General features: G+C 56.2%; 4 protein-coding genes across 5 annotated transcripts; 3 read left to right on the forward strand and 1 right to left on the reverse strand.

The window, feature by feature from the left end:
- Nucleotides 1-1,391: 1,391 nt before the first annotated feature.
- On the forward strand, nt 1,392-3,359 carry LOC311154817 (cobalamin binding intrinsic factor-like; the record flags this gene model as incomplete). The annotated part of the gene is made up of 9 exons (XM_084207588.1): nt 1,392-1,461; nt 1,541-1,723; nt 1,832-1,975; nt 2,049-2,192; nt 2,268-2,443; nt 2,530-2,767; nt 2,877-3,018; nt 3,096-3,214; nt 3,298-3,359. 9 exons carry the CDS (start codon nt 1,392-1,394, stop codon nt 3,357-3,359), a joined length of 1,278 nt encoding a protein of 425 aa, XP_084063714.1.
- Nucleotides 3,360-4,335: 976 nt separating this feature from the next.
- Nucleotides 4,336-6,309, forward strand: LOC311154705 (cobalamin binding intrinsic factor-like; the record flags this gene model as incomplete). Its single annotated transcript, XM_084207406.1, has 8 exons — nt 4,336-4,708; nt 4,835-4,978; nt 5,067-5,192; nt 5,279-5,445; nt 5,517-5,664; nt 5,827-5,965; nt 6,046-6,164; nt 6,248-6,309. 8 exons carry the CDS (start codon nt 4,336-4,338, stop codon nt 6,307-6,309), a joined length of 1,278 nt encoding a protein of 425 aa, XP_084063532.1.
- A 3,352-nt stretch (nt 6,310-9,661) lies between these two features.
- On the reverse strand, nt 9,662-12,427 carry FEN1 (flap structure-specific endonuclease 1). 2 transcript variants are annotated; one of them, XM_084207308.1, is made up of 2 exons: nt 12,391-12,427; nt 9,662-11,808 (listed from the first exon to the last, which is right to left on the reverse strand). In XM_084207308.1, exon 2 carries the CDS (start codon nt 11,805-11,807, stop codon nt 10,647-10,649), a length of 1,161 nt encoding a protein of 386 aa, XP_084063434.1. In that variant the 5' UTR covers nt 11,808; nt 12,391-12,427; the 3' UTR covers nt 9,662-10,646. The 2 variants fall into 2 exon arrangements, with proteins under 2 accessions (XP_084063434.1, XP_084063435.1); XM_084207309.1 differs by lacking the exon at nt 12,391-12,427 and adding an exon at nt 12,332-12,383.
- A 29-nt stretch (nt 12,428-12,456) lies between these two features.
- TMEM258 (transmembrane protein 258) lies at nt 12,457-13,192 on the forward strand (the record flags this gene model as incomplete). The annotated part of the gene is made up of 3 exons (XM_084208650.1): nt 12,457-12,582; nt 12,674-12,783; nt 12,928-13,192. The coding sequence occupies 3 exons, from the start codon at nt 12,457-12,459 to the stop codon at nt 13,052-13,054; spliced, it is 363 nt and encodes a 120-aa protein (XP_084064776.1). The 3' UTR covers nt 13,055-13,192.
- Nucleotides 13,193-13,965: the final 773 nt, after the last annotated feature.

Below are 13,965 nucleotides of genomic sequence, written 5' to 3' on the forward strand. Positions count from 1 at the left end.
CCATCCCCGTGCCGGGACACCGATCCCCCGCGGCCCGTTCGGGGCTGTCCCCGTTCCCCGCTCACCTCCGAGCCCGGCGCCACCCCCCCGGTGCTCCGCCATTGCCGCTCCCGGCTCCGCGCCCGCGCTCCGGGGGCTGCGGCGTTTCCTTACAGGAGCAGCCCCGGCCTTGGCCGCGGATAGAGAAATATGTTTGTATTTTCAAACCGTCTTGCTCCGTAACCAGAATTCCTTACAGTCTATATCCTGTCTATAACACAGCAGACACGGGGTTTTATTTCGGAATCAGCTTTAAAATGCAATAAAATTAAAAAATGGGAATATTTGCAGTTTTCAGTATTTTATACACAAACCCTCCATAAATTTTCAGGCGTTTTGGGGCTGTTACCTCCCTTTTTTGGAGGGATCTCACTCGGGCCCCCCTCATACCTCACTCACCGGGTCCTCCACCACAAGGGGCTGTGCCAAGTGACATTACCCTCCAGACTCCCCCACCCCTTTTTCCTCCCCGCCCATAGAAGGCACAGGGAATGTCTCTGAGGATGGTGCCTCGTCTGGATTGTCCCACGGGACATTGCAAAGTGCTTGAGGAGGGGAAGCCCCGCTCAGCAACCACCAAACCTCCTCTGTGTTATCCACACCATTACCATTCTGAATCCAAATCCACTAAACAAAAAGTTCCCTACCCCAGTTAAATACAGCACAGCAGCCAGCACATTCTGTCCCTGCTCATCTCGCAGCTGGACACCTCCAGAGGGATTCTGTGAGGGACAGGGCCAAAACTCCTACTACAATCCCAAAAATGAACAGGCTCTGCCTTCCCATCACCTCTGAGCCAGGAGACCTTATGGCAGCAGAATAAGAAACCAGTTAGACGGGAATTTCTCTCTGTTATCCTGAGCTGCCTGTGCCTGACGCAGGCACTGTCCTTGAATCGCTTTCCCAGTAGGGTCCAGTATGGCCTTCTCCACCCGTTTTCTTGGTACTGAACTTAGATTATCAAGGCTGGAGTTTCCTGGAAAAATCCAAGCAAGATACAGCTGGAGAATGCCCAGCCAGCAATGGAGCTCCTCAGGCTTCCAGGACCTTGGGTGGAAGATTGAGGTGGTTCCTTCTGGGACATACTGGGATGAATCCCATACAACATCACAGCCTCATGGATACTGAAGTGGTCCAAGTGGTCCCCAGTGATCCCAAATGGAAAATCACTGCCCCTCCTCCCCTGCTGGACACACAGATAAGCCAGCAGTGCTTGGCAGAGCCAGGGCGGCTGGGGGAGGGCAGGTGACGGGACAAGGACACTGGGAACAGCTAAAAGCAGACAGGACGCCCAGAGAGCCGAATTCCCACAGGACTCTGCCACCCTGAGTGGGTCAGCTGGCTCCAGAAGGATGCTTGGTGTGACTTTGGGCATCGGGGTCCTGCTGGCCCTGGTGGGCTGCACAGCCACTGAGGACTGTGGTGAGTGTCAGCCTCCCACAGAGGACCAGGAGAGACCACGGATGGGACACAGGATCCCACTACCTCCCCCTCTTTCCAGTGGCCCCGCAGGATAAGGTCTCCCAGCTGCTCCAGCGCATGGAGGAATCTGTAAATTTCGAGGAGGCAGCAAATCCCAGTGTCCTGCTGGCCATGAACCTGGCTGGGGGGGACAGCGATGGTCCCATCCACAAGTGGCTGCTCCAGGAGATCAAGGACGAGGCAGTGAGGAGAGCTCAGAAAGGTAGGGCGGGAAAGGAGGGAAGGCAGCAGCTCCTGGGGGGACCAGGTTTCCACCAGTTCTTGGGGTGCCCAGCCCAGCACAGCCTGGCTGCTCCCTTGTTCCCCACAGACATGACCTCGGGACAGGTGGCTCTGCATGTCCTCGCCCTCCTCTCCTCCTGCCAGGATCCCCAGCATGTCCATGCCCTGGAGCAGACCCTTGACCTGATTCGTGTTCTGCAGCAGAAAACAGATGAGGAGATGGACAAACTGGGTTTGTTGGGACTTGGGGGCTTGGGGGTGTCACTGTCCCTACCCCCTGTCATCTTGCCACTCTTTGCTTTCAGAGGCTGAGGGGATTCCCAAAACTACCCTGTATAGCGTGGGTCTGGATACCCTGGCCCTGTGCCTGGCTGAGGCAGATGGTGCTCAAAGGCCATCAATGGCCCTGGCCAAGCAGGTGCTGAACCCTGAGAGCCCCATCTCCGTGGGTAAGGAACTCTGCTCCCACATTCCCATTCCCGGGGTCTGTCCCGAGCCTTGGCGGTGACTCCAGGACCCCACAGACACCCAGGCCATGGTGGCACTGGCGCTGGCCTGCACCTACAACTACATGGAGCTCCAGAACGAGCAGGCTCTGCTCTGGGATGCACTTTGGACAGTGAGCAACAGCTTCCTGGATGAGCAGAAGGAGAGGAATGGCATGATCGGGAATATCTACAGCATGGGGCTGGCCCTGCAGGTAGGGGAGGTGCCAGGGGAGTGTGGAATCGCGGCCACTTGGTCCCATTCCCAGATGTGTCATTCCACATCCCACCTGCTCCACAGGCACTGGAGGCCACAAGGAAGTTTTACGCCCCACGGGAATGGGACTGTGCCCAGGCCTTCTCCAGGGTGTACGCCCACGACTACCAGCAGCCCATGGCCATCGCCCAGGTGCTGCCAGCCCTGGTGGGCAGGTCCTACCTGGATGTGGCTGGCCTGGACTGTGCTGTCACCAAGAATACGTCCCCACGCCGACAGCTGGCCCTGCCCCCAATGCTGGGGACACATGACATTCCCAGAGGTATGCTGATCCCACCTGCAGTCACCCAGACCCTGCAGGGATGATGTTCCCATCCTGTGCCCCCCAAAGGTGTGCCAGGCGCCCACCCTGCTGCTCTCTCCCTGCACAGCCTCCATCCAAGTGCATTACTCCATCACCAACACACTCCAGGGAATACCCTTCCACTACTTCATCACAGTGGAAGTCCCAAGTGACTCCACTCTGCTCAGGGTGATGGAGGTGGCAGCAAAGGAGGATCCCCAAACCTTTAGGTGAGAGCCAGGGTGGCTTTGGAGGTGGGATTTGCCTTTTCCCCACCCAGGCCTGAGCCTCCTCAACTCTCCTGCAGCTTCCAGATGGAGCAGACGTCCTGGGGTCCCTATGTGACCGCCATCCATGGGCTGGCTGGCAGCACGGAGGACAGGACCTACTGGCAGTTCCTCAGTGCTGGGAATGCCCTCGATGAAGGTGGGGGAGGGGGCCAGGGATGGTCCGGGGGAGCCTGTGGTGGGGATCTGCAGATCCCAGCCTCACACATCCATCTACTGCAGGGGTTGGCACCTACAAACCACATGATGGGGAGCACATCGAGGCTGTCTTCAGCACCTACTGATGCCACCAAGACACCCTGGACCCCTCCATGGAACAATAAAGTGCCATTCCAGCATGTCCCTCTGTGTGTGTCTCTGGGAAAAAACACAGCTCACATCCCTTCTGTCTTCCTTCCTGCTTAATTCCATGAGCTCAGCTCCTCTCCTTCTCTTCCCCAGCACCACACACAAGCACAGCCTCACCCAAAGTCCATGGAGTCAATTCTCTCTTGGACATCCACAAAGCCTTTCCCCAGCAGCCACGGGCTTGTTCCTCCAGGCACATTGCTGTGCTTCAGTTCAACCTATTCTGATCCCCACACAAACTCTCATGGCATGAATCAGATGCAATTATATCCATTTGATTATTACAACCCCAATTAGCATCAGCCTCAGGCCACCAGGCACGTTTACCCCCCGCCCCGGAAATCCACAGGTGGTGGCCTGGGGTTGCAGCTGATTCTAATCCTCACTCTGTGACTCCATCTCTGGCCAGGAGTCACCAGCATCTCCCAGCTGGGTCCCACCTGCTCTCCAGCCAGCCCTATTCCCTACTCCCACTGGGCCTTGTCCAGCCAGACCTTCAGCCTGGACACCTGCTCCCAGCTGGACCCTTCCCACCCAAACCATTCTGTGGTTCCACAGACACTGTCTCCACAAGGAGCTGGGAGGGACGGGATCCAAACTCCTCCCAACAGCCCAAAAATCAGCAACCACCCCCTTCCACAATTTCCAGCACTTGTGGATTTATCCCAGACATCAAACCAGTCACACAGAAGCATCCTGTCTGACTCAACCCATGGTGATGGCGCCACCCTCCAGGTCCTCCCGTGACCACACAGATAAGCTGGCACCATGTCGAAGTGCCACAGGAGGTGTAGGTGGGCAGTGACCACAGGATGGCACCAGGAGAGGATAAAAGCGGAGGGCACAGCTGGAGAGATGAGTGCCTGCAGGACTCTGATGCCCTGAGTGGATCAGCTCTCCTGAGGACAGAGGATGCCCAGCATGGCTTACAACATCGCAGTCCTGCTGGCCCTGGCAAGTGTCACGGTCACGCAGGGCTGCGGTGAGTGTCAGTCCTCCTGCAGTGGCACTGCAGACAGACCAGTGACACTGCAAGGGGACGAGTGGACGATGCACAGGGCTCCTGGAAACCTGCCCTCAGTGGCAGAGGAGTGCCAGGCTACAGTCACCCACCACCACCTGGTCCAGAAGCTGCTGCAGTGCATGGAGAAATCTGTCAAGTTTGATGAGCCACCGAACCCCAGCATCCTGCTGGCCATGAACCTGGCTGGAGCCACCCATGGCCATGTCCACAACTGGCTGCTCCAGGAGATAAAGAAGGATGCAGTGGAGAGAGCCCAGACAGGTGGGGAAGGGAGAGGAGGAGAACCCAGAGCAGGGGAGGGGGTGCACCCTGTACTGGAGGATCAGCCACTGCCAGCTCCCAGGACACCACATCCCATCCCACCACTCTGTCCTCTTGTCCCCACAGACTTGACCTCGGGACAAGTGGCTCTGTACGTCCTCGCCCTCCTCTCCTCCTGCCAGGACCCCCGATGTGTCCATGCCATGGGGAAGACTATCAACCTGATCCCCATCCTGAAGCAGAAAATGAATGAGGAGATAAGCAAAAAAGGTACACAAGGATGTGAGGGAAGGACTGAAGGGACTGGGGGGTGTCACCCTCACTGCACACCATCAGCTCACCCCTCTTTGCCTTGCAGTGATCACCTGGTACACAGAGAGCCTGGACATACTGGCCCTGTGCCTGGTGAAGGAATATGACAACCAAGATGCAGTCAAGGCTGTGGCTAAGGAGTTGCTGAAACATAAGAGCTCCCCTGATGTGGGTAAGGGAATCCTCCAGCCCCACTGTGCCCCCTCCACTCCCAAGAGGTGTCTCTGGGGCACTGGCAGTGACATTGGGATCCCACAGGCACCCGGGCCATGGCGGTACTGGCGCTGGTGTGCGCCTACAACCACACAGGCGAGCAGCACCTGATCCGTGATGCACTAAAGGCGGTGACCAGTGATTTTCTGGATAAGCAAGAAAGGCACAATGGCATGATTGGGAATATCTCCAGCATGGGGCTGGCCCTGCAGGTATGGACAGGAGCTCTGGGGTCACAGTTCCACTCCCAGGTTGCTTGTGCCACGTTCCACCTCTTCCACAGGCTCTGGAGACCTCGAGTGAGTTTTATGCCCCTCGGAAGTGGGACCGTGCCCAGGCCTTCAGCATGGTCTACAACCACCACTACGAACAGCCCATGGCCATAGCCCAGGTGCTGCCTCCCCTGGTGGGCAAGTCGTACCTCAACGCAGGTAGGCGGGGCTGTGCTGCCACCAACGGAATGTCCCCAAGCCAACAGCTGCCCCTGTCTCCAATGCTGGGGACAACTGGACTTCCAACCTGGAGCTGACCTTATGTGGGCGACATTCCTGCCCTGTGCCAGGTGCCCACTCTGCCCCTCTCCCCACCTGCAGCTCCCATCACGGTGCAGTTCTCCATCACCAACACGCTGAAGAATTACTTCCACTACTCCACCTCGGTGTGTGTCCCAGATGACTCCACGCTGCTCCAGGTGATGAAGGTGGCAAGGAATGAGAAACCTGACATCTTTTGGTGAGAGCCAGAGGGTGGGAGAGAAGGGGAGGTGTTTGCATCCCTCCACCCAGCTCTGAGCTTTCTCCCTTTGCTGGCAGCTTCAAGACAGAGAAGACATGCTTGGGTCCCTTTGTGACCGCCATCCATGGGCTGGCTGGCAACAAAACCAAAGGGACGTACTGGCAGTTCTTCAGCTGCTGGAGTCCCCTCCAGGAAGGTGAGCACCCAGGGGGGTGTAGGGCACAAGGGGCTGTGCTTGGGGGTCTCCATGTCCCAGTCTCACACATCCATCTGCCGCAGGGGTTGGCACCTACAAACCGAAAAACTGGGAGCACATCCAGGCCATCTTCAGCACCTACTGATGCCACCAAGACACTCTGGACCCCTCCATGGAACAATAAAGTGCCATTCCAGCATGTCCCTCTGTGTGTGTCTCTGGGAGAAAACACAGCTCACATCCCTTCTGTCTTCCTGCCTGCCTAATTCCATGAGCTCAGCTCCTCTCCTTCTCTTCCCCAGCACCACACACAAGCACAGCCTCACCCAAGTCCATGGAGTCAATTCTCTCGGACATCCACAAAGCCTTTCCCCAGCAGCCACGGGCTTGTTCCTCCAAGCACATTGCTGTGCTTCAGTTCAACCTATTCTGATCCCCACACAAACTCTCATGGCATGAATCAGATGCAATTATATCCATTTGATTATTACAACCCCAATTAGCATCAGCCTCAGGCCACCAGGCATGTTTACCCCCCCCCCCCCCCCCCGCCCCGGAAATCCACAGGTGGTGGCCTGGGGTTGCAGCTGATTCTAATCCTCACTCTGTGACTCCATCTCTGGCCAGGAGTCACCAGCACCTCCCAGTTGGGTCCCACCTGCTCTCCAGCCAGCCCTATTCCCTACTCCCACTGGGCCTTGTCCAGCCAGACCTTCAGCCTGGACACCTGCTCCCAGCTGGACCCTTCCCACCCAAACCATTCTGTGGTTCCACAGACACTGTCTCCAGAAGGAGCTGGGAGGGACAGGATTCAAACTCCTCCCAACAGCCCAAAAATCAGCAACCACCCCCTTCCACAATCTCCAGCACCTGACCTCGGGATAAGTGGCTCTGTAAGTCGACGCTCCAGTACATGTGGATTTATCCCAGACATCAAACCAGTCAGACTCAACCCATTGTGATGGTGCCACCCTCCAGGTCCTTCTGTAACCCCACAGATAAGTTGGCACCATGTGGCAGTGCCACAGCTGGTATAGGATATCAGGTGCTCCAATGGAGATGACATTTTTGCCCTATGCTGCACGGGATGCCCCTCATCCCCCTGCTAAATCCCATCTTGATGCAGTTGCTGCTCCACCTCAGTGCTTCGGCTGGTTGCTTTTAGTAGGATTCACAGGGTTCATTTTCTTCACAGCGCATGGCACAGCCGTGGGCTTGGATTCAGGATGAGAATGCTGTGGATAACACAGACATGTTTTGGTGGATACTGAGAAGAGCTCTTCCTCCTCCAGCGTTTGCAATGTCCCATGGGACAATCCATGTCCCCATCTCTGTCAGCCAGGAGGTGAGACCATCATCCTCCTCCTCATCACTGTGTCCTACTTGCCTGAGAATCTTTCCATCTGTTCTGCTCCAGAGAGCACCACTGCCCACATGGAGCCCCTCACCCCTGGAAGCACGGGGGTGCCCTGGGGTCATGAGCACTGGGGTGAGGCGGGGCTGTGATGTCACACAGGTGTCCCACCTGCAGCACTGTGACATCAGCACGGTGTCTCTACAGGACACGTGCCACCACCCCAACTCCCAGTGTGGCCACGATGGGACACGGATGAAGCCATGAGTTTCCTGCTCCCCTCGCTTGTCCTGCTGGTGGCCAGTACGGCCGTCCTGCTGGCCACCCGCATCTGGAAGGCGCGGAAGCGCCTCGGGAGCCGGGCCAGGGCGTCGCGGTGCTGCCGAGCGGCCCTGGGGGCTCCCGGTTCCCCCCGGGCTCAGGAGACCCCTCCCCACGGCCCGGCCGCCCCGGAGAGCCCCCTGTACATCCCCTGCGGCTGCGGCCCCTGCTGCACCCCCTGTGCCACAGCAGCCCGGGAGCTGCAGGACCTGGTGACGCCGCTGTGGCCCGAGGTGTCCTTCCCACGGGACTCAGAGATGTGGCAGCTGTCGTGGGAGGATCTGGCGCAGCTGCTGGAGCAAGGCCACCTGCCCTGCTGCGCCTCCTCACGCTCCTCCTCCTCCAGCTCCTCTAGGAGCTCCCAGCCCTCCAGGAGCCCAACAAGAACCTCGATCTGTCGGAAAACATCTGCTGCTGGAAAAGGCTCAGTCCTCCGCTCAGTCCGACGCTGGTTGAGATCCTCCTCCCTTCCAAGAATGTCCATCCCTCGGAAAGGCTCTTCCATTTCCGTCCAGACCCTCTGTGATCAGTGTTGTGCTCCAACTGGAACCTGGCCTGTTCCTGCCAAGAAGCAAGTGGAAGTGTCCTGGAGCCACCGGTGCCCAATCCACGGCTCCAAAGATCCTGTGTCGGAGCCATCTGGGCAGACTCTCCGCATGCTACTGGACAAGAGGCTCCGGCAGCAAAGGCAGCTGTTCCCACGTCAGGAATGGTCCCTGGAGTTGGCTGTGGAAGACAAGTCTAAGGAAGATCTCCCCACCTGTGATATTTATAGCAAAGGTCTCCATCCCTGCCAGAGCCTCCATGAGATCTGCTGGACTCCAGATGGAGGAGCCCACATGGACAAGTCTCCCTGCTGCCTCAGAGCCGTGGCTATCCACAGAACTCACCAGATACCCACAGCCAGGAAAAGCCTGGAAATACAACCGGGAGCCCAAGCCATTCCAGCAACGCATTCCCAGCAGCACGCGTCCCTGAGCCACCGGTGCCCAATGCACGGCTCCCAGTGTGCAGCAGTGCCACAGGAGAAAACCCTCCAGGCAGTGCTGGACAAGAGGCTCCTGCGGGAACAGGAACACAAGGGAGCTCTCAGGAGATGGCTGTCACGGATCCAGGATGCAGCTCGTGGCAGCAGCTGAAACACTCCATAGCATTCTTCGTGCCGGATAAATTCAGGGTTTCCCCAAAACTGTCTGGGAGTTCCCACTGTTCTGCTTTCCACTGGGACAGGGTTCTTTTCTTCCCAGGAGCTGGCACATATTGGGTTTGGATTCAGGATGGGAATGCTGTGGGTAACACATGGGGGTCATGGTCCAACCAGCTGGAAAACTGGGATGAAGAAGTTGATTTAATTAGAACTAAGAGGTGGAAAAGGGGGAAAGGTGGAAAAGTAGTCCAGTAGTCCCAGGGGGAGACTGCCCACACCTGAGAGCCCCAAATCCCCTGTGCCCTCTCTGATTGGCTCTGCTGGGTCACTAGCTTCCCACAGCACTTGCTCCAAGGATAAAGAGCGGAACTGGAATTCATTAATAATAATGTCCACATCAGAAGCAGTGGGAATCTTTGTTTGGAATGAGAAATGGAGGAAAAATGGAGTGAAATACCACAAAGCACCAGGCAGAGAGAGGGTGGTGAAGCTTTTAGAATTGGTAAATTTCCCAGACTTGTTTCCAGATATTATTATTTTAAAATAATTTTTTATCCCTCTACCACAAAACCATTCCCATACGTATGAAGATATCTGGAGATAAAAGAGGAACACAATTAAAAAACTTCTGAGGAAAAAACAATTATAGATTGAAACATGTAAGAGAATCCACAGCAAGGAAACATAAACCCCAAATTTAGCAAGATTAATGCATATAAATATTAAAGATTCACTTCCCACAAAACAAGCCAGGTTCTTATTTTCCGAACTGGCAAAGAGCAGACTCACTGATTTTGATGTCTATGAAGCATCCAGAGAGCTCAAAATTGGAATTCTTTGTGTTCCAGACTGTGTTTGGTTTTTCGGCTGTTACAGAATTCCCTCTGAAACTGGGATTTTCATTTAAAAACACGGTTTAAGCCACTTCTCTGGAGAAAGAGAAACAGTGCCTTTGTGTTCAAATTTTATTCTGAAAACAAAACCCATCCTGTGGCTCTGACAAGCAAAACACTATAGAAAATACAAAATAAAATAAGAAATAAAAGGTTTTAATTCCCATCCTGGGACCTGTAAGTGTGTACAACACTGAAAAATGCCTCTGGAATTCAGGGACTGAAAACGCTGCAGTTCTAGGCTTATGGATATTTTTATTTTTAAGCATTTCTAAGCAAATTTCAGGCTGAGAGCTGCAGTCTGGGCTCAACTTTCCCTGGATTACACACTAAAAGAGGGCCAGGGCATTGCTGGAATTGAGATCACAACTGGGTTTTGAATAAGGAGAGTGACCACAAAAAGGGAAGGAAAAACCTTAATGAACTCTGTTTAAAGGGAGAATTTTACCTCATTACTTGAAGACTCCTTCCCAATTCCAGCTTGCCTTCCACTCCTATCTTTCCAGTTTCTGTTTGCATCTACCTTTTCTGGGATGAATAGGATCAGGATGAAATCTAATTTGTCCTGAGTCTGCTCTAGAGCTATTCAGCTTTGGAATTCTGAAATCTGGGCATGTTTGTGCCCAGAAGCTGTTCCGCTCTGCCGGCATAACCCGTTCCTTCCCAGCACTAACATGCAGCACTGACACACAACTGTCATTAGTCTAAAATTCCTCATTAAGCCCCCTAAAAGCCCAGTCCCAGAGGTCTGTGGGCACCCAATCTGGTTATTTTGCCTTTTTAGTCTTTGAGGCCGGGGTACCGTTGGGCTTGGAGTTGGTCTTGGCTTTCTTCTTGGCCCCTCCCTTGGGCTCCGGCTCCTTGCGCTTGGCCGAGGTGATGGACCCGGTGACCTTGAAGAAGTCGTCGAGCCGGCCCTGGGTGCTTCCCTGGCGGCTCTTGCTCAGCCTCTTGACGCCGTTGCGGATGCGCTCCTCGTTGAACTGCTTCTCCCCGCACATGAACTGCACCAGCTGCTCCTCGTCCGGCTCGCTCCACTTCAGCTCCACGGCCTCGGGATCGATCACGTCGGGCTCCAGGAAGAGCTTCTGGGCCTCCCTGTGCAGCCAGTTCTCAGGCAGGGGGTACTTCTTGGTGTCGAGCTGCTGCACGATCCTCTCGATGGATTTGTGCTCCCGGATGAGCTCCACGGCGCGCTTCGGCCCGATGCCCCGGATGCTGCCGCAGTAGTCGCAGCCCAGCAGGATGCACAGGTCCACAAACTGCTCCCAGGTCAGCTGCAGATCCTGCAGGATCCGGTTCAGGTGGAACTCCTGGATGGGCAGCTTCTTGGTCTCGCTGGCCGTGAGGTGCCGCATCAGCACGGGGCTGCCGAAGGTGAGGCAATCCATGTCCTCCGTGGCGGCAGCATACACCTTCCCGGCCTTCACCAGGGCGGCACAGCTGGCCTCTGCCTCTCCGGGTGCCTCCACGTAGGGAATTCCCATCAGCGTCAGCAGCTTCTTGCACTCCTGCGTGTGCTGTGGGGTCACCTTGACCAGCCTCTTGCTGTACTTCTCGATGTTCTCCTCCTCCCCGGCCTCCTGCGCTTCCTGCAGGTGCTTCTCCGCCTCGGCCCGGCGCTCCGTGCGCTTGGCCAGCTCCCCGGATTTCAGCTCCGGGGGCTTCCCATCGAACACGTACACCGGCTTGATGCCGTTCTCCACCATGCGGATGGTGCGGTAGAACATTCCCATCAGGTGGCTGGTGGTCTCCCCGTCCTCGTTCTGGAGCACGTCAGCGCCCTGCCGCACGGCGATCAGGAACTGGTAGATGCTCATGGAGGCGTCGATGGCCACTTTCCGGCCAAAGTAGGACTTGATGTCATTCTCCCGGATGGCCGCGGGAGCCACGTCGGCAATAAGCTTGGCCAAGCCATGAATTCCCATCCTGGGGAAGGGAAAAGGGGGATGTTGAGAGTGGGCTCTGCATGAGGAACGTTGGGCCACCCAAGGAGGGGAAAGCAAAGAGGGCAATGTTTCCCCTGCAAACCATCACTCCAAGGGCTGCGGCCTCCACTGGCAGCCCTTATCCCGAGTCCTGCCTCAGGCCAGCCTTATCCCTCACCACTCCCTCTCGGCCCATCATTACTCCCCTTCCAACATCTGCTCCTCCCATCCCAATCCTTCCCCCCAAAATTCGATTATCTCCACCATTACAACCATCTAGACCCCATCACCTCCTCATTCTTATCTCCTTATTTCCCAGCCCCCCAGGCCTGCCATCAACGCCTCTTCCATCCCCCTCAGATCCTCCGTTTCCCTCCATTACTCCCTCAGGGCTCCCGTTCTCCCTCAGCCGCCATTACCGCCTCAGAGCTCCCGTTTCCCCTCAGATCCCCGTTCTCCCTCAGCCATTCCCCCTCAGAGCTCCCGTTCCCCCTCAGATCCCCGTTCCCCTCAGCCTCCATTACCCCTCAGAGCCTCAGAGCTCCCGTTTCCCCTCGGATCCCCGTTATCCCTCCGACATTACCCGGCCGCTCGCGCACCGCCGCTCCCGCGCTCCGCCGCCGAGCCCGCCGGGAGCCGCCGCCGGCCAATGGGAAAGCGGCTCGCGCTCGCCACGCCTCGTTCCCGCCCTCACTTCCACTTCCGGCGGCGGAGAGGGGCGGACGTGCGGCGGCGGGAGCGGAGCCGACGTGTCGCAGCAGGGACCGGCGACATGGTGAGGGTGGGGATGGGAGGACCGTGGGCTGCCACAGGGGGCCCGGCCCGGTAGCGGTCCGGCCCCGCTGAACACCGCCGTATCCCCGCAGGAGCTGGAGGCGATGAGCAGATACACGAGCCCGGTGAACCCGGCCGTGTTCCCGCACCTCACCGTGGTGCTGCTGGCCATCGGCATGTTCTTCACCGCCTGGTTCTTCGTGTATCCCCGCGGCTGAGCGCAAGGTCCCCTTGCTGTGCCTTCCAGTCCCCGGTTATCGCCCTAATTTCCCGGGGGCAGGGGAGCGGGTGGGGGTCCCCTCGCCTTGCTGTGCCTCTGTTATCACCTTAACCCCCGGCTTGGCAGCTACGAGGTGACATCCACCAAGTACACCCGGGACATCTACAAGGAGCTGCTGATCTCGCTGGTGGCATCGCTCTTCATGGGCTTCGGCGTCCTCTTCCTGCTGCTCTGGGTCGGGATCTACGTGTGAACCCCCCGGGGGGCCTGGATGGGGGATTCGGGAAAGCTCTTTTTATAGTTATTTTGTATTTCAAGGAGAAAACGCCTGTAGCAGGTGTGGTCTGCGACAGGCAGTGACCCACAGGTAAATAAAGGTGGCTCTGTGACACACCTGCCTAGGGACTGCTGGTTTGTTCTTTTTTTTTTTGTCTTTTTTTTTTTTTTTAACCTGGCATTTCCAAAGGGTTTGGGTAGAATTATGGGAAGTCTAAGGCTGGAAAAGCCCTCTAGGATCACCCAGTCCAACCACTCCTCCAGCACTGCCACAGCCACCACTAACCCATATCCCCAAGTGCCACAGCCACACAGCTTTTAAATCCCTCCAGGGATGGGGACTCCACCTCTGAAACCTGTTCCAGTGGTTTAAAACCGTCTCCATGAAGGAATTTTTCCTAATGCCTAACCTAAATCTCTCCTGGTACAGCTTTAGGTTGTTTCCTCTTGTCCTGTCACTTTCCCTGGGAGAAGAGACCAATCCTACCTGGCTGCACACTCCTGTCATGGAGTTGAGAAAAGTCCCTCCTGAGCCTTCCTTTCTCCATATTGGCACGAGATCTTTGGGATCTTGGGTTCTTTGGGATGTGGCCAGTGTTATCCCAGATTTCTGTGCTGTGTGTGGTCACAGGTGTTCCACTGCCACCTTGTGTCCTAGTGCAGCCAGGCTGTGCAAAATAAATCTTAAATCTGCTTTTAATCCCTCAGCCTTCTTTGCCATCACATCCCCTCACCCTTTTTTTTGGGAATGCTGTGCCTGTTCTCATCCCTAACCAGGAATTTTGTGGTGCTGGATGTGCCCTTCATGAATTCCTGAATTAACTGCCTGGCCAAGAAACAAGGAATTGATTTACATGTCTTCAAGAGGCAGGTTGGAATTTTAGCCCA

The sequence above is a fragment of the Fringilla coelebs genome (assembly GCF_963513975.1).
Source record: "Fringilla coelebs genome assembly, chromosome: 6".
Taxonomy (NCBI): Eukaryota; Metazoa; Chordata; class Aves; order Passeriformes; family Fringillidae; genus Fringilla; species Fringilla coelebs.